General features: G+C 48.6%; 1 protein-coding gene across 1 annotated transcript; it reads left to right on the top strand.

Annotated features, from left to right (window-relative positions):
• Positions 1-23,997, top strand: LIPG (lipase G, endothelial type). The gene is made up of 10 exons (XM_069468430.1): positions 1-370; positions 3,219-3,400; positions 5,043-5,222; positions 6,393-6,504; positions 12,483-12,704; positions 15,329-15,571; positions 16,276-16,396; positions 17,383-17,601; positions 20,281-20,385; positions 22,809-23,997. Exons 1-10 carry the CDS (start codon positions 274-276, stop codon positions 22,828-22,830), a joined length of 1,503 nt encoding a protein of 500 aa, XP_069324531.1. The 5' UTR covers positions 1-273; the 3' UTR covers positions 22,831-23,997.
• The last annotated feature ends 536 nt before the right edge of the window (positions 23,998-24,533 follow it).

Raw genomic sequence — 24,533 nt, 5'->3', positions numbered from 1 at the left:
CTGGCTTCCAGGAGGTGCTGGGCGAGGGCAGACCTGGTTCCGGCGCAAACCCGGTCCCACCCGTCCTCCCACCGCGCGCGGCTCGGGGAAGCCAGGTTCTCACTTTCCACCTTCTCCTCCTCATCTGTCCAGCCCAGCACCCTCTAGCCCAGCGGGGGCTGCCCACTTCTGGCCCCACCGGCTCAGATTGCTGGAAACATCAAGAGGGTTTTGTTTGTTTGTTTTTTGTTTTTTAAAATTCCTGTTCCAGGGAAGGGGGTGTGGCTGGGAAGGATGAGAAACTGTGTTCCTCTGCTCTGTTTCTGGAGCGTCTATTGTTGCTTTGCCACGGGAAGCCCCACACCCCTTGGTCCAGAGGGACAGCTGGAAGGTAACGTGCATTTGTTTGTATTACCCCCCACTTCTTTTCTGTGCTGGGGTCCCCTCTGTCTTGCCGACTCTTCTTCAGTCCCTCCTTGTTTCCAGGATGTCCTCCTTCCTTTCCCACTGCGCTGTCCATTTTCTCCTCCTAATCCGCCTTGGAGTCCACTTGTTCCTTGGAGCTTCTGATGAGGGCATCCCCCAGCAAGTCATGCCAGAGCCAACAGGCAGTAAGGTGCGCTGGCTCGTGCCCTCTCTCCTGCCTCCAGCCCCTTCCATCATATGGGCCATTAATCGGTGCTGTCCAGCCTGCCGGGGTGCTTGCCAGCAGCTCTGAAGCCCTCATCCTCCTCTTTGAACCTGGAGGTTTGCGAGGCAAGAAGGTTGTTAGAAAGAGCTGTCTCCTGGTGCCCCTCCTTTCAATCTCAGTGTAGATGTTGTCAAAGTGAAGGTGGCAGGGTGGCTGGCTTTGGTTTGATTAGTAGTTGAAGGGAGTGTCTATCTGATGGGCAACTTGTGCCAAGAAGCTGCCAGGCTTATTCCTCCAGGTTGCCAGCCTGTTCCTCCCCAACACTCTTTCCACCCGCTACTCCTCCTCTTCCCCTTCCTCCTCATAGCTTCTACCTTTTCTTCCTTGGGTTCTTTGTGGCAGTCTCTTGCAATGGAGGCAGCCTGTTCTGGTGGGACAGTCAGGTCACCAGAGTGAGTACTAAGTCAGCTGGTTAAGCAGTGAAGGGCTGGGGAGCCTCTAAACCAAACCCCATCATTTCATCTTCTACTAATCTGCTGAGGATGAGCCAGTTAATGTTGGTCCATGTCAGCGTCTATACTGTGGGAGGGTTAACTTGAATGAATGGAAAGCCTGGCTTTGTTTAACATGTTTCCAACTCTAGTGCTAGCTAGAAGCATCACCTGGGCTAAGTTGCATCTCTAGTTCCTCTCCTGTAAAATGCTAAAGTTCCTTCCAACTTCTGCATTCTGAGTATCTGTGAGTCATTTCATTCATTCCAAAAGGTACTGACTGCATGCATCAATGCAATCTTAGTGCCAGGAACTCTTCTGGGAGCAGGAGTGATAGCAGTGAACAAAACGGATGACAATCCCTGCCCTCATGGAGCTTAGACTTCGGTGGTGGGAAGGCAGGCAGTAAACTCATTAAAATATAAATAGTGCTCAGTGTTATGGAGAAAAAGAAAGCAGAGAAGAGAGGCTTGGCGTGCTGGTGGGGGAAGGTGGTGCAAGTTTACTACGTGGTAAGAGAATGCCTTCCTGAGTTGAACAAGGAGCTGAAGGAGGTGAGAGAATGAGCCATGAAGACATCTGGGTGAAGAGCAATCATGAAGTCACAGAGGCTGAAGTGATCCAGGCCAAAATTAGTAGGACTGAAGCTGGAGAATTGTGGAGTCAGAGCAAGCCATATGCCAAGGGGAAACTTCTTTGTCAATATGTGGAAGGAATCTAGGAGACTCCTTTGCTCCTAGACGTCCTCATCTGGTCTCTGTGTGAGTGGGTAGAAGTTGGGGAGCTGTCAAACTAGTTATGTCCATGGTTAAAATTTCTGCTGGTGGGGGCTTTTTGTTCATTACTTTCCTGAGAGTTAACTTGAGTTCTGCTCATGTGTATTTAGCTGCATTTTCTGGAACCTTATCCCTCTTACATCTCATGCATTTTCCCTCTCTTCCCTGCTCCAACCACCCTCTCCACCACTATGGTCTCTCTCTCCACAATTCCTGTTGCTTCTTAACTCTGGGATAAATTAAGCTCCTGGGACGGTCATTTGGTATCCTTCCCCGATGATTGCTGGGTGACAGGAGAGTCTGATACTATCCTGTCACCCACCTTCGCAGGGTGCTGAAAGGGCACTGGATGGGGCCATTTATGTCTGTCTTATTGAAATAGTGTGGTGACAACAGCACCTACTTAGTGTTAAAAGGCCATAGACCACTGGGGACATGGGCTGCACTTTGGGAGCAGGGCCACCTCCTAGGTGAGCAGTGGAGCTGGAAGGAGCGATTTTGCTGCTCTTAGAAGTTTCTCCATGGCTTTAGTGATGTATTTAACAAACTGGATGAATGCCTGGCACATGTCCACCACCACATGGCGCACTGAGGATGCCCGGGGCCTTTGGAGTAAACACTGGAATCAAGACGGGAACACTTGGGGAAGCCCATTGCACAGCAGGCCAACAACCTCTTTCCTCCAATTCCAAACCACCAAATCTCTCACAATTGGAAAATTTGTTTGGTAACTCATTGGGCAACAAGACCTGGCCTTACCTGATCTGAACCCATTTGGCAGCAAAACCTGACCTGAGCTGACAGGAGCTGTTAATAATCTCTATTTTTGCCCTCAAGTATAAGTGGTCACGTATTTCTCTGCAGAAATATGTGTGTTTGATTCATGGGGGATGCCACTGGGAGTGTTATATGCTATATAGTGTATATTCCATGATACCTTTCTAAACTCTGAAAATTTCTGAATTCTGAAACTCACCTGAATTCTGAAACTTGCAACCATTTCAGGAAAAGAGTTCAGGACCCATACTCTAAGAATAGGAACTTGAGGCAAGAAAGAACTCATTTTGATAAGGAAGAAGAAAGAAAAGCCAAAAAGAGAATTATTTACTTTAGAGTCACAGTAATTAATACCAGTGACTAATTAATACTCATTAAGCATAGATCAGACGTCCATTTTACAATATCTTCACATTTCTTCCAGGAGGTGAAAAGGGAACATTTAGCTGGTGTGCATACTGGAACCCAGATAGCTTAATTTTCTCAATTAAACTAGAACTAGACCCTAGATCTCTCACTACCCAAGTCTGCTAGATGCACCCACGCTCTGTTCTTTCTCCCCAGATGAGCTAGATAAACCCAGGGATGTCCAGCCTTCAGCCAAATCCTCTGTGAGGTTTAGCCTCCGCACTGCTAAGGACCCAGAGCACGAAGGATGCTACCTCTCCCTTGGCCACAGCCAGCCCTTGGAAGACTGTGGCTTCAACATGACAGCCAAAACCTTTTTCATCATTCACGGATGGACGGTGAGCCGGGGGAGGGAGCCGCTGCAGCTTTCCACGAGATTCTTTGTTTTGGTCAATTAGAAAGAATACTGGTGCTTCCAGATTCCAAACCCTCTTCCCCCCTTTCCTTGTGGGCTGCTTGTATTTCAGACAGCTGTGAAGCATGTAATAGGCATTCGCTGAGGGGGCAATCTGGACTCCAGCAGGGTGGTATTAAATGCTGGCACACAACAGGCTTTCAGAAAGTGGCTCTCCTGAGGGCAGCGGCCCAGCTCCACTGGCTCTTAAGGACCTCTCTAATTACACTTAATTACACTGGTCAACCGCTGCCTTGAGGGGGCCCGTCCCGCCGTGAGAGCTGAGCTGTGTGAAGCAACTTGACTGGCTCTAAGAATCTGTGAGGAGCCAGCTGGCCGGATTGCTGGTCGCCCTTGGCATGGTGCCCTCCTGTTTGCATAGAGATAGCCCCGTTTAAAGGCACTGGGGCTCTTTATGTGCCCTAGCTGAGCAATTCACATTGAAAGGCCCATGACAAACTGCAACAAAAAAGGGCTTCAATGCTCAGCTTCAGAAGCTTTTGACCAGCCAGGGATTCATTCATTCATATAATGACAGTCTGCAGGAAAATGGCACTATTAAGGGAGCAGATTTCTGCCTGGGCTAATTGGGAGGGGACATTCCTCCTCTTAATGATGAGAAATTCATATCCATTACATGCTTTCTGGGTCTTTCTGTCTATCATCAACGGGGTTGTGGGCAGGAGGAGGGTACATGCCTACCTACCTAGTGTGGATGGAGAGACAATTGAGGACCGGTCCGTCCATCCTCATCCCACAGCCTGCAATTGGAATCCTGCGTTTGAAACTTTTTAAGGCCCCCTGTCAAAATGCAAATACGAACTGCCTGTGACTTACAAATAGGTTGCATTCCAGAAAGTTCTTTTGTAATCTGCTTGGACTTGGAACAGCAGTTTCCCAGAGAAGCAAGATTGTAAATGACGTTTGGGTTCCCAGGCTAGGCACAGAAAATCTATTTATTTGATAATGTACTTGTGGATAGGTTTACAACTGGTCCTAGTCACCATTTATAACTCCATTTCTGTGGGAAAGTGTGTTCTGAGTTCTAATTTGGGATTCCAGGGACAGATTTTCCCTTCTCTGGGGTCAAGAGGGATGGCAGAGATGGGTTGTGGGAAGGGGTCATTTGTGAACTCTGCGTTTGCCTAGGAGACAGCATCTCCCTGCATCTCTAAGAGAGAAGCTAATTCTCCAGGGCAACCCTCCCCAGCTGCCTTTGAAGGGTGGACCAGGCCACTTGCCTGCCTGCGACAGGGACTAACCTCAGACTAACCTCATGTCAGTATCACCACCGACACATATCTCACAGTGGCCCTATCAGACAGTGGGGCAACAGCAGAGGACGTCAGCTGGGAACATTTTAATGGGACAAACTGGAGAAGTAAAGAAAGACACAAGCCAAACACCCAGGTGACAATTCTGCCCACGGCTGGCCCTGCTCACGTGCAGAGGGTTGGTCCCTGAGCAGCCAATGTGCAGGTTCTAAAATTGGCTGGGGAGAAGGTTATGGAATGCAATTCCATAGGTACTAGGATTTCAGAAACTCGGAAAAACAATTTTAAAAATGTTTCCCGCTTTCTCTGCAGTTGAGTGGCATGCTTGAGAACTGGCTGCACAAACTGGTGTCAGCCCTGCAGACAAGAGAGAAGGATGCCAACGTGGTGGTGGTTGACTGGCTCCCACTGGCGCACCAGCTTTACATAGACGCGGTCAATAACACCAGGGTGGTGGGACACAGCATCGCACGGATGCTCGACTGGCTGCAGGTAACGGGGGATGAAAGGGACTCATTTCCTTCCACCAGCGGGATCTCAGACCGGAAGCCTCCTAAGAAATAGATTGCAGATGTGTGTGGCTATGAGCTTCCAGAGTCTGATCTAAATCTTTGGCGTTGAAAGGTTTACTGAATTAAGGATTGCTTGAAATACTTGAAAGCTGGGACTTTTAATTCTTCATAGATCTCTGAATTTGTCCTGTTACTTTATTTGCTGTAAGAAAATTGGCCTCATAGGTTTCACTTTCTGATCTTAGAAATAATGCCCTTAGGCTGGTTGGACAGGCTTGTAATCTTAAATACCTACTGAAGCCTGCCCTTGCCTCTGAAGCGTGGCTGTGCTAAGGGTGGGGAGGGGGCTGGTTCAAAAAATGCAGCCTACCTCATTTAAAATAATTGTGGAAAACAGATCTTGAGGTCTTGCATTTACTCTTTATAGGTTAATGATTCGCCTGAGATCAGCGGGCTCGGCGGGGGGCAGGCAGAGCAGGGGTACACTGTCAAAGTGACCTGATCATTAGGGCAACTCCAGCCTGACCTTCCTGGCACCCGTGGAATCTGACGAACTCTGGTCAGGATTCCCGAGCAGTCCCTCTGACCTCTGCCTTAATTGTTTGATAGAGTGTTTTATAAAGTATGGTTCCCAAGCCTTGGGGTTACCCGCTCACTCCCACTAGCTGAGTGCCCTGCCAGGGGATGACACTTTGATTCTGGGTCCCAGGCTGGCTTGTGGTGGGGAGGTGGCAGCTCCTGCAGCTGGGAGGGAGGGCAGGCCCTAGGAGGGCAGGCAGGGAGCATTCTGCTGCAGGGGCTGTGGCTGGCACTTCAGTCTCCAAAGAGGACGGTGGCTTTGACCGCCACACCACCACCCTTCCCTATCTTAGAAAGAATGGAAAACGTGTAGGGAACAGCCAGGTATGCTGACTCTAGTCACACCCTCCACCCTGCCCCCAGTACTTGGCATTTGAAGTGCCACCAAGTCCCTCTGGCTGTGACTCACACGTTGCATTGCCAGCGATGCCAGCGAGGCCCCAAGGAGTCTCTGTGCCCACGGCCCTGCCTTTCCTCCTCCATTGTGACTGGGGTGTTGAATTGCTGGTGACTCTGGGGGCACAGGACCACACTCTTCATTCAGCTCACACACTTTGGTGCCATCCTGCAGGAGAAGGACGATTTTTCTCTCGGAAACGTTCACTTGATCGGCTATAGCCTTGGAGCGCACGTGGCCGGGTATGCCGGCAACTTCGTGAAAGGAACAGTGGGCAGAATCACAGGTAAGCTCTGCTCCAACCCCCAACAGTGGGCAATCCCCAGCTCCCTCAGCTATGCCGCCAACCTGGGTTTTCCAAACCAGCGTGCTCCCAAATGAGGTAGCTTGAGTGAGTCATAGACGGCTAGCTTTAGAAGGAAACTGGAGAACATCTAATCCAGAGCTTTTCAAATGTTCTTTTTAGTCATAGAACCTTTGTTTCAAATTAAACTTGTACAGGGCCCCAATGTATGAGACAGAGAGATGGTAGTGTTAGCCTTGCAATTTGGGCCTTCCCCTTCCTTGCAGGAATCCCAGGATCTCAGAGCATCAGGGAACGCAGTTTGAAAACCCCTGGTCTAGCCCAACAGGTGAGGAAGCAGAAAGATGAGACAACTTGCTCACGGGCAAACAGCTAACAGCTCAAGAGCAGAAGCTGGATGGAGCCCTGGCCTCCAGGCTTTTGGCTGTTCACTTTGGGTCTCCACCCACAATGCTCCAGGGACTCAAGGGGAAAGAATGAAGAGTAGATTCTAGTTTCCACGTGTGCGCCTGTAGTCCCAGCTACTGGGAAGCCTGAGGCAGGAGAATGCTTGAGCCCAGGAGTTTGAGGTTACAGTGAGCTGTGATGATCCCACTGCACTCTAGCCTGAGTGACAGAGCTAGACCCTATCTCTAAAACAAAAGAAAACCACAAAACAAACAAACAAAAAACCCTCCAAAATTCTAGTTCGAATTCTGCCTCCATTTCTATTTTATCTACCAATAGCCTCTTACCACTGTTAAGGTGGCATATTTATTAATGATGGCTAATGATAGCTACATATTTAGAATGGGGACTTAAACTTAGTAATTAAAAAGAGCTTTCTGATATAAATACCCAGGTGGTCAATAGAAAATCGAGTTTTCCATCCTTCTTGAAAACTGCACCTTAGTGAGTTTTTTATTTTATTTATTTATTTATTTACAGACAGGGCGTTGCTCTGTCACAGGCTGGAGTGTAGTGGCCCAATCATAGTTCACTATAACCTCGAATTTCTGAGCTCAAGCAATCCTCCTGCCTCAGCCTCCCAAGTAGCTGAGACTACAAGTGTACACCGCCATGCTCAGCTAATTTTTAAAGTTTTTTGTGGAGGCAGGTTCTTGTTACGTTGCCCAGGCTTGTCTTGAATGTCTGGCCTCAAGGGATCTTCCGGCCTGGGCTTCCCAAAGTGCTGGGATTACAGGTGTGAGCCATCTCGCCCAGCCCTTAGTGAGCTGTTAACTCGAGAGTTTGGATTAAATCATTTAATGGATATGAAAAATGTGAAAGGTTGTCTTTCCTATTTTGGGCCCCTCAGATATGTACACAGAGCTTCCTCTATGCTAACGTTAATGGTACATTTGTTGCCCTGCACTTTTGTCCTTCTTCCACATTATTTGATTTGTATTCACTCCAGCTTCCCCTTCTCCTCTAAGATAGTCAGGGTGGTCATCTAGAAGGAAAAATTTGAACAATTTTTTTCCCTATAGAGTTTTCATTTTAAAACAGGACTCAGGTGGCAGAGAGTTCTTAGCAAAAGAATGACTTTCAGTAAAGGTAGAATTTCAGGTTTTAGTGACAAGCTGGTATGGTAGTTTTGTTTTGTTTTGCTTCTGAGAGTCTCGCTCTGTTGCCCTGGGTAGAGTGCAGTGGTGTCATCATAGCTCACTGCAGCCTCCAACTCCTGGGCCCCTACCTCAGCCTCCCATGTAGCTGGGATGACAGGCATGTGACACCACGGTCCGGCTAATTTTTTTCTGGTCTTGGTAGAGACAGGGTCTCACTCTTGCTCAGGCTGGTCTCAAACTCCTGACCTCAAGCCTTGGCCTCCCAGAGTGCTAGGATTACAGGCATGAGCCACCACACCCAGCCTGGCATGGTAGATTTTTTAAAAGAACATTTGTGAGGTTTTATGGGCCCTCCGCAGTCACCTGTCCCTGGGCTTAAGTCTAACATGTACATGCACACACACGAACACAGATGCATGTACATTCCCTTAGATCCAACCATTGGATTTCCCATAGCTTGAGAGATTTATTTTGATTTCCAAGACTGGGGGGGACTGAGCTGTCCAAAGTGGACTGTGATTGTATGGCCAGCCCTTGACTGCTCATTAACCCGCTGCTGGTGCAGAGCAGCTTGACCTGAAGCCACTCTGGGTTCTATTGTCCGAGCGCCTCTTCCTGGCCCCCGAAAGACAGGCTGGATGTTTCAGATCCAGGCCAGCTGGGTTCAAACTGCCACGCACACCAGAGCCAGGGCCCGGAGTGCTGTTGGCAACAAGGACACACTGCAGATCCTGCCTTTCCCTATTTCTAAATCTGGAATGAGATGAGGCTGGTGGGGGAACTTTCCAGTTCTTTCCCTCTGCCTGTTTGAGTGGCAGCTGCCGGGAGGAGGGCTTCTCCTGTGGCGGGCAGGGGAGCCAGGCAGAATGCTAATCAGTGCTCTGCGACATCTGCATGGAGCATGGGACCCTGAGCACAGCCCCTTCCCCCTGGCCTTTCTCTGTGGAGCAGGGGCCTGGTCTCTGTCCAGGGGCCAAGCAGCAGCTTGGAGGGTATGTGGCTCACCTGACATGCCTGTCATCCCCCTTTAGCTGGCAGATTTCCCATGGGCCTGTCGACCAGGTGGTCTTGGGTAAGAGGAAGGAGATTGCAGCTTGCACAGGGTCTTGAGGCAGTGATGCCACCGTGCAGAGGCCACCAGGCAGTCCTTAGCCTGGGGCCTGCAAGGGGATACCTGAACCCCAGTCTTGCTTGGGCCATAGGGTATGGACTGAGGCTTTCTTGAGTTTTACTCTCTCAGGCTTCTGAGAGGAGTCTGTGATGGACCAGGGAAGAGGGCAGGTGTTTGTAATTGAACCTGTGTCTACTTAGCTATAAATAAATAAGCAAGCAGATTAATTCATTTAAGAAATATGAGTTGTAAAAAAAAAACTAAAGCTAGGGTAGATGCTAGCTAATGTCACGTGTGACGAGTACTTCATGCTCTCTCTGGGCCACCCCTGCACGTTTCACAGAGGGGGAAACCAGGACTCAGTGATGAGTAACGGACCTGGTGTCTTGCGCCCTGTAAGTAGCAGGGCTAGGATTCAAACCCAGGCTGTCAGAGTCCACAGCCTGCACCTACCCACGCTGCCACGCCGCCTCTCTTCTGTGGGGGGAGATAAAGTAGCTGTTGAAGTACTGCAGGCTGTGCCCTGCTAGGCTGGAATCCACAGCCCCGGAGGTTCTCCTGTTTGCGTGTGTGTGTGTGTGTGTGTGTGTGTGCGTGTGTTTGTGTGTGCGTGTGTGTGCGCGCGCTCACGCCTGGTGCTGGGCAGGGCATATTGGGGGAGTCTATGAATGGAAGAAGTGCAGGTTCTTCATCATCATCTTCCCTCTTTTGGAGGGGGGAGCTCTCCTTTTCATTCCTGGTTAAAAACCTATATTGTGCCACTTTCCCCCCAAGTCTGTGGGCCACAGAATACGTGTCAGGGACAGTCGGAGCGGGACAGGCTGGCTCAGTCCGGGTAGGTGAAGGCCCAGCCTGCCCGCCAGCGAGCCGTGAAGCCCCGTCAGCCGCCTGCATTCCTCCAGCACAGCCTGGTTTCCATGGCACTGACCGTCTGGTGGGGACCTTTGTTCACACTGAGCAAAGAGCCTCTCTTGTATTGGTTGCAAAGCAGAATTTTCCTTTCTTTTTTTTTTTGCCTCCACGGGGCATGGTGGGGAGAGGCCACTTGTGTCAGTACTGTGGTCCTTGCAGCCTCTAAAATGGGTCATCGTGGGCTATGCTGGGAGGACACTGCTTTTCTGTCAGCTTTCTTTTGGGTCAGGGGCTCGGGATGAGCCCCCAAGCAGTCCGGGCTCCCCTTCTGCCTAAGTCATGCATAAATTTATCTGAACTTCTTCTGGAAACTATTTAGAGTTTCAGCCTCTACCAGCTGTCATGAGTAATGAGTTCTACAAGGTGACTGTCCACCCTAGACAATAGCTCTGCCTTTTGTTTATGCTAAAATCACCCTTTCAAGTCTCCTGATGTGCTCCCTGGTGCTATTGTGCTGGGGTCTGGTGAACACGGTTCTGTTACCCGGTGCCTCCTTTGAGTGCTCTATTCTTGGTCACATCTGCCCCTGGCCTCAGTGTTTCTAGAACAGGGTTTCTCGGCCTAGGCACTGTTGACTTTGGGGGCTTTGTTGTGTGCATGTGTCTGTGTGTGGGTTGTCTTATACATTGTAGGATGTTTAGCTACATCCCTGGCCTGTCCCCACTAGATGCTAGTAGCTCCCCCCCACCCACAGTTACAACAAACAGGTCTCTAGACAACGCTAGATGTCCCCTGTGGGGCAGAATCACTCCTGGTGGGGAACCGCTGTCCTAGAGGCCCCTCCCCTTACAGCACATCTTGCTTCTTTTTTTTTTTTTTTTTTTTGAGACAGAATCTCACTCTGTTGCCCAGGCTAGAGTGAGTGCCGTGGCGTCAGCCTAGCTCACAGCAACCTCAAACTCCTGGGCTCAAGCGATCCTCCTGTCTCAGCCTCCCGAGTAGCTGGGACTACAGGCATGCACCACCATGCCCGGCTAATTTTTTCTATATATATATATATATTTTTTTAGCTGTCCATATAATTTCTTTCTATTTTTAGTAGAGATGGGGGTCTCGCTCTTGCTCAGGCTGGTCTCGAACTCCTGAGCTCAAACGATCCGCCCACCTCGGCCTCCCAGAGTGCTAGGATTACAGGCATGAGCCACCACGCCCGGCAGCATCTTGCTTCTGAGCTTTCTCCAGTTCCTCCCTGTGTGTCTATGGGACAATGAGGCCTCCTCGTTGGGATGAATCTGGTTCTTGTAATCACTTGGGCTTGGCAATAGCAGCTAATACCAACAAGCACTTACTCTCCTAATATTTCACATGAACTGTATGAATGAAGACATTCAGGTTCCATTTTATGGATGATACTGAAGCACAGGGAAGTTTTCAACATTTGGTCCACAGACCACCTATTTTTAGGACCACCTGGGGAATCAATCTGTATTTCTGGGCTCCATGCCCCACCTACTGATCAGAATCTCTAGGTGTTCAGGGGCCTGGGAATTGCATTTTATGCTTTGTAAGTTCTTTTCTTTGAGTGGTTCTTTGCATACTTGTGGTTCTAAAATTAAAAGGTGGTGACAAGTCTCTCTCGCTGTTGCAGCTACCTGCCCAGTTCCCTTCCTCACCCTCTCCCTCAGCACGTATACACACAGGCAACTCATTGCTTGTGTGTCCTTCCGGAGTTTTTTTAATAGCTACACGTGGAATCTATATTTTTAACAAGCTGCCCAGTGCTATTTGTGCAGTTTCAAATGTGAGAACCAGTACTACTTGCCTGGTCAATACAGGAAGTTTGGAGGCAAAAGGATTTTCTCACTGTGGCTGCAAAGCAGGAATTCTGGAGGGTTGGTGTGTAGATTCCCGGTGCACTGGGTGCAGCCTCCTCTCTCACCAGCCCACCCTGGGCCTGACTCACACCTAAAGGAAGGGGAAGAGTAAGTCCACATACAAATAGCTCAGTTTGGGGAGACTGAGTTTTCCTTCCAGAAGGATGTAGGCAGCTTAATTATTCTGTAAAAATTCTGCTGAATTTTGCCACTCTCAGCGAGAGAATGAATGGGAAAAATGGCTTAGTTTCAGGCAGCCAGAGTTCTTTCTAGAACTTCTCTAGTTCTAACAGTCTATGATTCCTCAGAGCTGTGTGACAGGTGAACCTCGTGGCTAGTTTACTGGGTCACCTGAGCAGTCAGGACAGGTGAAGCCTTCAGAATAAAGCGTAAGTTCTGAAACAACATTTGGAAATGGGTTCCTTAGTTTCTGCCATGCCTTCCATGTCTTGATTCACGGGGCCGGGCTCAGAAGGCATCTTCATTCATTCTGCACACGTGGACTTCACTTTACATCACGACTCCTCTACTTGGTGCGTCTGATGTAGCCCGTCTTGGGCCCTCCTTTTCTTGCAGGTTTGGATCCTGCCGGGCCCTTGTTTGAAGGGGTGGACATCCACAAGAGGCTGTCCCCTGACGATGCAGACTTTGTGGACGTCCTCCACACCTACACGCGTTCCTTTGGCCTGAGCATTGGGATTCAGAGGCCTGTGGGCCACATCGACATCTACCCCAATGGGGGTGACTTCCAGCCAGGCTGTGGACTTAATGATGTCTTGGGATCAATTGCGTATGGAAGTGAGTTCCTTTTTTTCCTGTTTCATGTTTGACTCGCTATAAACCTATCTCCTTCTAAATCAGCCAGAGCCATTAGTGTTTCCAGCACTGTTCATTTCATTATTCCCACCTCCCCGCACAGAGGCCCTCTAACCCTGTGTTTAATGTTTCTCGTCGGCCGGGCGCGGTGGCTCACGCCTGTAATCCTAGCACTCTGGGAGGCCGAGGTGGGCGGATCGTTTGAGCTCAGGAGTTCGAGACCAGCCTGAGCAAGAGCGAGACCCCATCTCTACTAAAAATAGAAAGAAATTATATGGACAGCTAAAAATATATATAGAAAAAATTAGCCGGGCATGGTGGTGCATGCCTGTAGTCCCAGCTACTCGGGAGGCTGAGACAGGAGGATCGCTTGAGCCCAGGAGTTTGAGGTTGCTGTGAGCTAGGCTGACGCCACGGCACTCACTCTAACCTGGGCAACAGAGTGAGACTCTGTCTCAAAAAAAAAAAAAAAAAAAAAAAAAAATGTTTCTCGTCATCCCACAAACTGTTAATAGCCATCCAGTGGTCCCTGCTGTGTGTTCTCTTGCTTCAAGATCACAGCTGTTATTGATTAATTTCTTTTCTTCTTCTTTTTTGAGACAGGGTCTCATTTTGTTGCCCAGGCATGAGGGTAGTGGCATCACCATAGCTCACTGCAACCTCAAACTCCTGGGCTCAAGCGATCCTCCTGCCTCAGCCTCCCAAGTAGCTGGGGCTATAGGCGGGTGCCACCGTGCCTAGCTAATTTTTCTACTTTTTGTAGAGATGGGGGTCTCGCTCTTGCCCAGGCTGGTCTCAAACTCTTGGGCTCAAGCGCTCCTCCCCCTCAGCCTCCCAGACTACTAGGATTATAGGCATGAGCCACCTTGTCCAGCCAGATTAATTTCTTTTTATGACAAAAAGAATACATGCATGTTTGTTGGGAAAAAAATCAAGCGGTATGGACTTGCATAAAACAAAAAGTAAAATCTCCCTCACTCCCACTGCCACCCTACTTCCACTCTTTAGACATAGCCAGTATGAACATTTTTGTTTATATCCTTCCAGGCTTATTTTTTTGCAAGTTTATGTGTGCGTATGTGTAAGTATTTTTTTTTTTCAAAATCACATTGTTCTGCAACTTTCATTTTTCAGTTATAATATATTATGGATATTCTTAAACATGAGAGCACATATATTTACTAACCTTATTCATTTTATAGGCTGTATAATATTCCATAATATGGATATACTATATTTTAATTTTTGGTAACATTTGAAAGAAGCAAAACCAAGAGGCTTTCTCTATTCACTTAAAATTTATCTTCCGAATGCCTAGGCACATTCTTAGCAGACTTGGACTGAACTGAATTCAATGGTGAAACTGACATGTAGTCCAGTGACAATCCCTTTCTGGGTTTCCCATCCTCTTACTGCCTTGGATGCTGGCAGCGTCTGTTTCTTGGCCCCCGTCAGCTCTCTCCACTCTGATGTGCTGCCCTCTGGATGTTCCACTCTGTCACTCATTCTCCCCTCTCCCAATGTGATTGATATCCAAGTAGCCCCGCAGGGCTTGGATGTCCATGCAAGGGGAGTTCACCCCTGCCCCAGGTTATGGGATGATGGCGTTTTTTATGGCTGGGGGTGCCAGTGAGGCAGGGTTGGGGGTGGGTTTGCCGAATTTTTTTTGAAGGTCCCAGGAGTTACTTAAATTATTGGCTTTAGGCTCTGGTTACAAGAAATAATGATGTACTATGGGCCAGAAAATCCAAATTATACTCCCAGCTTTGCAACCAACTATGTGTATGACCCTAGGCAAGTTACCTCACCTCTGTGGGCCTTTGGGTCATAATCTATAATTGAAGGGATTGGGCTCGAATGAGGTTGGTAAACATCTTCTTAAAGAGTTAGCTAGTAAATATTTTAGGCTTTGTGGGCCCTATAGTCTCTGCTTTAACTACTCTAATCTGCTGTTGTAGCATATAAGCAGTCATAGACGATATGTAAGCAAATGAGTGTGACTATGTTCCAACACAACTTTATTTACAAAAACAGGCAGCCAGCCAGGTATGGTGGCACACGCTTGTAGTCTCAGCTACTTGGGAGACTAAGGCAGGAGGATCACTTGAGCCTAAGAGTTTGAGGCCAGCCTGGGCAACATAGTGAGACCCTATTTCTAAAAAAACAAAAACAAAACAAAAGGTAGTCAGCCTACGAGCCATATTTTGCTGAGCTCTGGATTAGGCGATGTTTAGCATTCGATCCATTTTCAGCATTTTGTGACTGTACAACTCTATTAGGAGTTAGTGACTCATATTGCACAATGGGTCTGTGTCACTCCGTTTAGCGCTTATTATATGCATCCTCTTGCTCTTTATTGCTTTATGTGTATTAGTACTGTCTTCCCACCAAGGCAGTGAACAGTTAGGCAGCAGAATGGCCTTAAATTCTTCTACATCCCAGTAGAAGCCCAGCACACCATGGGATGTAAATTAAGAAACAAAACAAACAAAAATACTAACAGCAACAATAAACGGCTATCAATGATGAGGTGTGCAGAACTTACTGAGTGGTCTAACCATCTAGAAAGGCTTACCTTGCATGCTCTCTGTCTGTCCCACCCCCAGCGATCACAGAGGTGGTGAAATGTGAGCACGAGCGGGCTGTCCACCTCTTCGTGGACTCCCTGGTAAATCAGGACAAGCCGAGCTTTGCCTTCCAGTGCACCGACTCCAACCGCTTCAAAAAGGGAATCTGTCTCAGCTGCCGGAAGAACCGTTGCAATAGCATCGGCTACAATGCCAAGAAAATGCGGAAGAAGAGGAACAGCAAAATGTACCTCAAAACTCGGGCAGGCATGCCTTTCAGAGGTAACCTTCAGTCCCCAAAGTGCCCCGCAGGAACGCTCTTGATACCTCCCTCTTAATACCACGCTGCAGAGCAGGGCACATTCCAGCTTAGGAGAGGCAGCCAGCACAGTTAACTCACATCATTGCAAATCAGATTCCACTGTGCATGTCGTAGGAGAGCTAATCTTTAAAAAAATAAATGGCGGGGACTCCTTCTGTGATGTGACTATCAGCCCACAATCCCAATATCAATATCTTAAATTTCCATCCTTTCATTTAACTTTCAAAGCTGTTTCATATTTGTTTTCTCATTTGATTATTACAACAAATCTGAGGTAGCATGAACAGGGGAATAAAATAATATCTTAACATTTTTATAACATGTTATAAATCCATAGGCTTTGCGGGTATTGTGGGTATTGTGAGGCCCAAGGAGGTTAATACTTTGGTCCTTAATCCAGGGTCACATACCTAGAAAGTAGCTAGGCCAAATCCCCAAAAGTCTCCCAACCTCCAAGTTCGGGGCTCCTTCTTCCATACTGCAGTGGCCTCTTATGCCATTGGACAGAACAAGACCAGAGAGGGAGGCTAGAGGCTGGGATAGACTGAAAGGATGTTAATCCCTAAAAACTCAGTGTGCTGGATGACTCAGTTTGGGTCAGGGGTGCTCTGCCATGACAAGCAAGGCTGAGCTCACAAACATCTTTGTTCTGCTGTCTCCGCAGTTTACCATTATCAGATGAAAATCCATGTCTTCAGTTACAAGAACACGGGAGAAACCGAGCCCACCTTTTATGTCACCCTTTATGGCACCAATGCAGATTCCCAGATTCTGCCTTTGGAAATGTAAGTTGTAAGTTTCCTTTGCTGGGTTCAGGACAGAGAACAAATTGGTTTGGGAATAAGAGAGTGCAAGGGAGCTTGCAAACCCGTGCAGGGTGCAGCAGAGTGTAGTCTGATGGCTTGGGGGAGGGGCTGGGGGGTCCTGTTGGCCTCTGCAGTCCTCTCTCTGGCTGCTCCTTTTCCACCAAGCCATTGACTCAGAATGTTTCCCGGAGGGAAGCTCCCAGGATGAATCAGCAGCGTGAGAAGCTGCAGATCAGCCGCTGCGTCAGCTGGACAGAAACTGCTGTTTCATCCCAGGCAACGCCTGACATCTGAGGCTTTAGTCAATCTGGAACTTCATAAACGTCATCTCTGGACCTTTCCTAATGATCTGGCTATGGGAGGGGCACATAGCAATGTGTACGTCTTTGCGGAGTACCCACGGGGGACAAAGTGCCACATCAAGTAGTGTTGGGAATGTGAAGAAACGTCATTAAATAACTCGCTTCTCAGGGCTCAGGGTCTAGCTGGAAGACCAGGTTTGTACAAACACTCACACTCACGCACGGATGGGGCAAGGCAGGCCATGCCAAGAGCCACCTGAGAGGGACAGGCAGGAAGCAGCTAGGAGTTCAGAGGGAGGCAGATGCCCGTGGGCTGAAAGGAACAGCACACTGTTGTGTGGGGATGGGGATGGGACATCCTTGTGTTTCCTCATTTCTGCTCTGCCTTGGTCCTGTGTCCCCAGGAAGTAGCACACATGGGGAGATGCTCAGGATGGTTTTCATAAGAAGTTGGGCTGCTGTGGGCATAGTTATCCCTCTGGTAATGCGGAGTACAGCTGAGCTTCCACTTTTGTCCTGCTGGTGGGACGTGGAGGCCAGCGGCAGGGGAGGGACTCACACCCGTCCCTCCCCAGTCAGTGCCGGGCGGGTGCCGTCACCCTGCACAGTGTGGTAGCTTTCCAGACGGCAGGGGGTGAGAGCAGCTTCTCTCTCGCCTTGCAGAGTGGAGCAGATCGGGCTGAACGCCACCAACACCTTCCTGGTCTACACCGAGGAGGACTTGGGAGACCTCCTGAAGATCAGACTCACCTGGGAGGGCACATCTCAGTCTTGGTACACCCTGTGGAAGGAGCTGCGCAGCTACCTGTCTCAGCCCCGCAGCCCGGTGCGGGAGCTGAACATCAGGCGCATCCGGGTCAAGTCTGGGGAAACCCAGCGCAAGTGAGTGCCCCGCCCCTCTGCCCCGAGGGAAGGGCGAGCAGACTTGCACCTCCGTGGCACCCTCTCCTCTGTGAGGCGCCCACCTCTCGTCCCTCCATAGCCAGAGCACGCAGGCAAAACCCCAAACACCTCGCAAGGAAAAGTGACTCTCAGACCAAGGCTTCTGTCAACCGTTGCACATCTCCTGTCCTGACCGCAGGCCCTTGGCTGGGAGGGGAGGGCGAGTGGAGGCTGGAATTCAGCCCTGTTCTGTCTGCCAAGCCCAGTGTTGGTCCGGAGAAAGGGGGGCTTCTCGTGGAGGGGGTTCTTTAGGCGCGCTGCCTTGTTGGTCTGTTTACTGTGGGGTCCATGCAGCCACAAGGCTTTGCTTGCTTCGTCCCCAGCAAACCGGAGTATCCCGTCCAGGGTGCCCCCATGGGTGAGGTCTGTGGGAGGGGCTGGTTTTCCCCAGTATCCTGTTTTCGGAGCATTGTTACACCTCTCCTTCAGAGGCTCTGAGTCAAGGACGTGGGACTGGGGTCCCGACTTCGAGGAACAGAGAATCCTCTGTGCCACGCCAGCTGGCACTTTCCCCATTTCTTTTAACCCCACGCCGCCTAGCACGAAGGATCCAGACCTTTGTATCGGCCCCTAACACCGTGCCTTGACTCTCTGAGCAGGCTTCTTTCTAAACCGAAGCCAGGGAGGGCTCAACGCCAGGGAAGCCTGGGAGACCTTTGTCAAGAGAGGAGGGTTTCGTGAACCAAGTCCTTCAAGCCGACCTCTGGAGAGGTCACTGCCAGCCTTGGCATGGGAGGAAGCTGCTTTGTCCCTCCTCTGGCATTTTCTCCATTGTAATTCTTCACATGTCTTGTTTACATTCACCGGCTGTGGCCCAGCGTGGCTGACAGCCGAAGGAAGAGAAGTAGAGATTTGGGGCCCTTGGCAGAGTGATCCTGGTGTAGACAACTGCCAGCTGTCAGTGCCAACTTGTGATCTAGATGATTGCATATCTTTTTACTTTTCTGGGCTCTTGTAAGTGCATAGGCCTATGGGTGTGATAGCTTAAAGATGATCCCTTTTTCTTTTAAAAAAAAATAATATATTTCAAATAAAATCAATACTGCTGAGACTTAACAAATGTAAACAGTTTTCCATATTGGTTTCAGATATAAGATTTTAAAAAAGTAAAACATAACAGCTATAGTTGGAGCCCCTTGGTGCCCTCCCCTGCCCTATTCCTTTCGTTTCACACCAAATGTAACTAATATTTCAACATTCACTAACTAATGTTAGTGTGTTTCCATCTCTCCGTTTTTATACCATTAGTACTTCTGTTTGTATCCATAAACAATACATAGAATTGTTTTGCATGCTCATGAATTTTACATGAGTGGACATATTATTTTACAAGTTGCTTTTTTTCATTCAAACATTGTGAAATTTATCCAACACATATAGTTCTAGTCTACTTGCCTTTAACTCCTGTGTATAAATTGCCAATGTACAAACAATAGTTTTTACCATTGTTCTGCTGAATATTTAAGTTGTTGCTACTGTTTTGTATCAATAGTTACAAACAGTGCTGAGATGAACATCCTTGTATATTTTCCTTGCACCACATGTAGGAGGGCTTCTTTTCGGCATGTGTACTAAAAAGTGGAATTGCTGGGTTGTAGTATATGCATTCTCCAGCCTGCCCAGAGAATATTAAATCCATCTCCAAAGTGGTTAGACTAATTTTAAATCTTAGCCATAGAATAAGATTTCCTTTTTCGCTGCCTCTGCACCAACATTTGGTGGGGTATTTTGCCTTTCCTGTAGGTATAAATGGGTCCTCTGCACTTCCTGATTGTGACCAAGGGAAGTCATCTTTTTATATGTTTACAAACATATAGGTCCTAAGGTTTTTAGAGCTTCCTGAGGAAGGTTCTTAAACTGTTTTGAATGTGGCTTTTGTCCTGCTGCAGCGTCAGGTTAGGCGCCCCACATGTTTATCAGTCACGTGGTCTTGCCAATCACACACCACCGAGGCTGCATCCCTAAGTCATAGGGAAATGGGTCTTGGACCCCTGATTCTTGTGATGTTGGCTGTGCATTGGCGGAATCTGATTTTGACTTGCTGCTACTTTCCAGTTGTTCTTGTCAATCAATGGGTGTTTCTGGAGCACTGGACTGGAGGTACCTTGAATTTCTCCATTCAAGGAGCTTATAGTCCAGCCAAGAAGTCGACCTATAGAGGAATCCACAAGCAATTCCAAGCAGGGTATAACATTTTAAAATAAAACAAAGCATTCATTTTTAACACCATGCTATAAGAAATAATGAACAACACTTACAAAAGACACATTTAAATAAGGGTATACTTTTTCCCCAAAGTTGAGCAGTCAAAGGAGGGGTAGGTTAATGAGGACTTGGACAGTCAAGGAGGCTTCCAAGAGGCAATGGCCTTGAATGGCAGGTGGCCTTTTGGATAGACAGAGGGAAGAAGGTGGGAGAAGTGTGGCTGAGGCTGCATGAGGCCCAATCATGGAAGCTTAGAGTCCTTGTAGTAGCGATGGGAGTTCTGAGGGCTCTTGAGTCAGGGCATGGCACGATGAAACTCCCCACAACCCCACTCCATCCGCCTCGGGTCCATAAGGCACAGTCTGAATTCCCTCTAGAAGTTCGGCTACATCTGTGGTTTCTTTTTCATCCTAGATTGACATTTTGTGCAGAAGACCCTGAGAACACCAGCATATCCCCTGGCCAAGAGCTCTGGTTTCACAAGTGTCGGGATGGCTGGAGAATGAAAAATGAAACCAGGTAACCAGGACTTTCTCATTTGTTCCACTCAGCACATGTTGACTGATCACCTGGCATGTGCTGGGCATGGATCTGGGTGCTTGGGATGCAGCAGGAACAAAACAGATAACAATCCCTTCCTTTAGGAAGCTGACCTTCTGCTAAAAGGACATAGAGATATAAGTGAAATGTCATATGTAGCATGTCGGAGGGTGTTAGCATCCTCTGTGCCTCTCCCTGTAGGTGTTCATTGCACATGGCCCTGTGGCCTGAGGTCTTCTCAGTAACTAAATCCCCAGGTTGGTGGCTGTGCCCTGCTGTCTTTGATTGGTACCTTCTCTGTAGCCACCAGGGCTGTGGGAAGGTTCCAGGGTTCCTAGCTTCCTTCTGGGCACCAGGTCAGAGTGGAGAGTAGAATGGGAGGTAAGAGAGGCACAAAGCATGTTTCCCTTTTTTTGGCTTTCTGCAACCCAGGTTGGTTCTCCCCCTTTTTGAGCAACAGGAATGCTCATGTACGTGGATCCAAGTCAGACAGAGGGGTTGTCGTATTTCCTTGTCCCATTGCCCCATGCTGGAATCCCATTCTTCAGGCTGAGGAAGGCCCATCTCGCCCTCTGAGCCTAGGCACCTGCTGGAGAGCAGGGAAACTGTCTCTCCACCTATTCCTGCCCCCACCCCTTGCCCTAACCAGGGAGATAATACTGCTACTGCTGCGCACTGGGCACTCAGTGTGGGCCCATCCTACCTCCAGCGATTTGCATAATCACTCAAGTTTATCATCGATCCCAGGAGGCAGGTGTTGTTATCCCTGTGTACAGATGAGAACTGAGGCTCCAGGAGATTAAGTCACTCCCCCAAGGTCCCCCAGTGATGGCAGAGGGACGATGTGAAACAGGTGGGTCTATTCTAAAGCCCATGCTCCTATGCACGGAGCTTCCCCTTGCCCCGATGAACCACCTCATCTGGGGCTGGGTATCAATTATCCAGCAGCTGAGCCGTGCTCTGGGGTCCCCTGTGATTAACCGTCTGCCAGCCTTGAGGCTGGGCTGCACCCCAGCTCCTCTGTCTCCTGTTCAGGAGCATCGGCATGACCACAAGCACAGTGATCACAGGACTGAGAACTGCCCGTCTAATTAAGGGACGCAGTCTAGCGTAGGCTTATGGGATTTTCTGCTATCACAGCAATTTAAATTCTTTACATTTGCATTTGTGGTGTTTTTTTTTTTGTTTGTTTGTTTATTTTTTATTTTATTTTATTTATTTATTTTTTTTTTAGACAGAGTCTCACTCTGTTGCCCAGGCTAGAGTGAGTGCCGTGGCATCAGCCTCGCTCACAGCAATCTCAAACTCCTGAGCTCAAGCGATCCTCCTGTCTCAGCCTCCCGAGTAGCTGGGACTACAGGCATGCACCACCATGCCCGGCTAATTTTTTCTATATATATTTTTAGCTGTCCATATAATTTCTTTCTATTTTTAGTAGAGATGGGGTCTCGCTCTTGCTCAGGCTTGTCTCGAACTCCTGAGCTCAAACGATCCGCCCACCTCGGCCTCCCAGAGTGCTAGGATTACAGGCGTGAGCCACCACGCCCGGCCTTACATTTGCATTTGAACTTATGCCTCTCAAAGTGTTTATATATATATATATATGTTAACTTCATTGATCCTTAGAAGAGCCATGTAGATGGACACACCCAGGAAGGACCGCTATTCTTATGATAAGGGATAAGATATTTTATTATTTTCCTTTTCTGCTCCAGAACTTCATCACTGTTGAGAACTGTGACTCCCCTCACACTACTTCTTTTAGAAAACAAATCACCCCTTCCCTTTCCCTCAAAGGAACAGAAAACCATAGGAGCCCGAGTAATAAGTTAACTATGGTTTTAAGTCATGGCAGCTCTAGACATATATGTGATACCTTCAGTATTACCCCTCCTGACATAGGTACTGTTCACCAATAAGGAGACTGAGGTTCAGAGAGGTTCAATGGCATGTTCGTGTTGGTGAGACTAGAATCACCTGGTCTCTGGACCCTCAGTCTTGTCCCTTCCTGCCATAATCCAGTCTCTCTTGTGTTTCTAGATCGCAAGGCAAAGAGGACCCTTGATAATTCTTCCCACACGTGTGTGTGTGTGTGTGTGTGTGTGTGTCAGGGTGGGTATTGTGCTAAATATGCAAATGCAAAGACTGTGGTGTATGCAATTAGGAGCCCAGGGACAGCTCCAGTGTGGTGTTTCTCAAAGTGAATTTGTGGCTTGTTGGGTGAGGGGGCGAAGGAAGCTCTTGGCATCTTGTCCATTTATTCTGAAAGGAAAGCAGGTAAAATAGTCCACAGGTGTGTCAGAAAGCTTGGTCTTGGGGTGTAGAGAGCACGTCCCAGTACAGGTTTGCATATTTGCTGGGACGTGAGCTGACGTATGCGCCTCTCACGTGGTTCCTTCCAGTGCCACTGTGGAGCTTCCCTGAGGACGCCCGGGGACGTCTTGCCAGCCGCGACCCCTGCCGCCCAAGCACATGGAGGAAAGTTACCGCCGAGGACCCACCCGATGGAAGGACCCCTCTCGGCCTTGACCCTGGAGCATCAGAAACAACTTGTCTCCTATGACGGCTGGCACTTCCGGCCGGAGGGGACTGCACTGCCGAAGCTCCTGTTGCCTCTAGGATAGCTCTAACTTCACACCTGGGGCGACGCCTCTGGGCACCGAGTCCAGACGTGCGCAAGCGGCCGAGCCCTGGGTCGGCTTCTCGGCTGCTGCGGGAGCCCGAGCTCGGCCCGTCCAGGAACGCCGGCTCCGAAGTGGCTCTGTGGGGAGGGCTGTCAGCTGCGTGGCCTGACTTGAGCCTTAGCGAGAGGTCTTTCCACTGGGGGCCGACTCATGGCAGGATGGCAGGCCTGTTACCGTGTCCACCGAGAGAGGGGACAGCCGACCCCGGCTGCTGCTGAGGCCGTCGCTGTGGGGGTTCTCGTGGCTGTACTGACATTCCGTCTTGTTCCTCAAATCACTCTCTGAAGCACACATCACTGGCTTTCTTATTTTTCCTTTGTTCGTTACTTGATTGAACAGCTTATTGCGCACTTAAGATTAATTAGCATGTGGCGGTAGACGCATTGCTAACCCCGGTGGCGTTGGATTTCTGGAACCGCTTCCCGTTCGAGTATAAATGTGGTGAAAGGCATGAGGGGCGTTGGCAGGGGCTGCAGGATGTAAGAGTCAGGGATCCCGAGGCCTTAAATAGTTTCTACCTATTTCTTCTTAGTTAACATGCGCCATTTCCCCTAAGAGTGACACGTGTGGTCACTAGCAGAGTAGCAAGCAGAGTATCTTACCTGCCGGGGCCAGAATGGTGGGCAGTTGCCCGATATGGCTGCTTTGGAGCAAAATCTCTTCTGTTCAGGGAGATGGAAGGTGTTCCATTTGTAATCCCGGTTCCTTTATCCAGAAACCAGCATCCGCCAGAGAGAGCTGGCTCTAAGATTTAATACAGCGCTTTTTTCTTTTTGAAATATCTTGCTTTAATACCAGCGCCTTTTCTGTGTTGAACCTCTTGGAAAAGCCTCCAATTCTAGGTCCTTTTTTTTTTTAATTTCAAAATATTGATTAAGAGGGTACAAGTTTGGTTTTTGTTTTTTTTTTTTTTTTTTCATGGATATCTCATATAATGTTTCAGTCAAGGCTTTTGGTGTGCCCATTGCCACAACGGTGTTCTTTGTACCCAACACCCACCCTCCCCACTTCTTGGTTTCTCATATCTAGGTCTTGATTTGAACTAATATATCTGATATCTGAGAAACGCGTTCATACTTTTCAAAAGTTTGCGTGTGTATCACCTAACTAGAGTGAGGTGAGCAGGGCAGCTATTATTATCCCTATTTACAAAATTGAGGCTTAGGGAGTTTCAGCCACATGCCTAGAATTATATACCAAGTTGGTGGTGCAGCCAAACTGAGGGCCCAGATTTTCTGAAGGCAAAGTCCATGGTGCAAATCATCTCTGAAACTTCGTGAAGACGTCTACAGCCATTTCCCACCAATATGCTCCAGATGTGAGATAAAGAAGAACTTTTTTTCAGAGCCATCCATAAAACCCTAAACTCTTTTATTAATATATAACCAGGAGAATACCTATGCTAAAGAGTTGGGCTTTTTATGGGTGAGATTTGGGAGGAAA

Source organism: Eulemur rufifrons, chromosome 5 (assembly GCF_041146395.1).
Source record: "Eulemur rufifrons isolate Redbay chromosome 5, OSU_ERuf_1, whole genome shotgun sequence".
Lineage (NCBI taxonomy): Eukaryota > Metazoa > Chordata > Mammalia > Primates > Lemuridae > Eulemur > Eulemur rufifrons.
The sequence above is the reverse complement of the archived record's forward strand: the minus strand, read 5'-3'. Positions and strand labels throughout refer to the sequence as shown.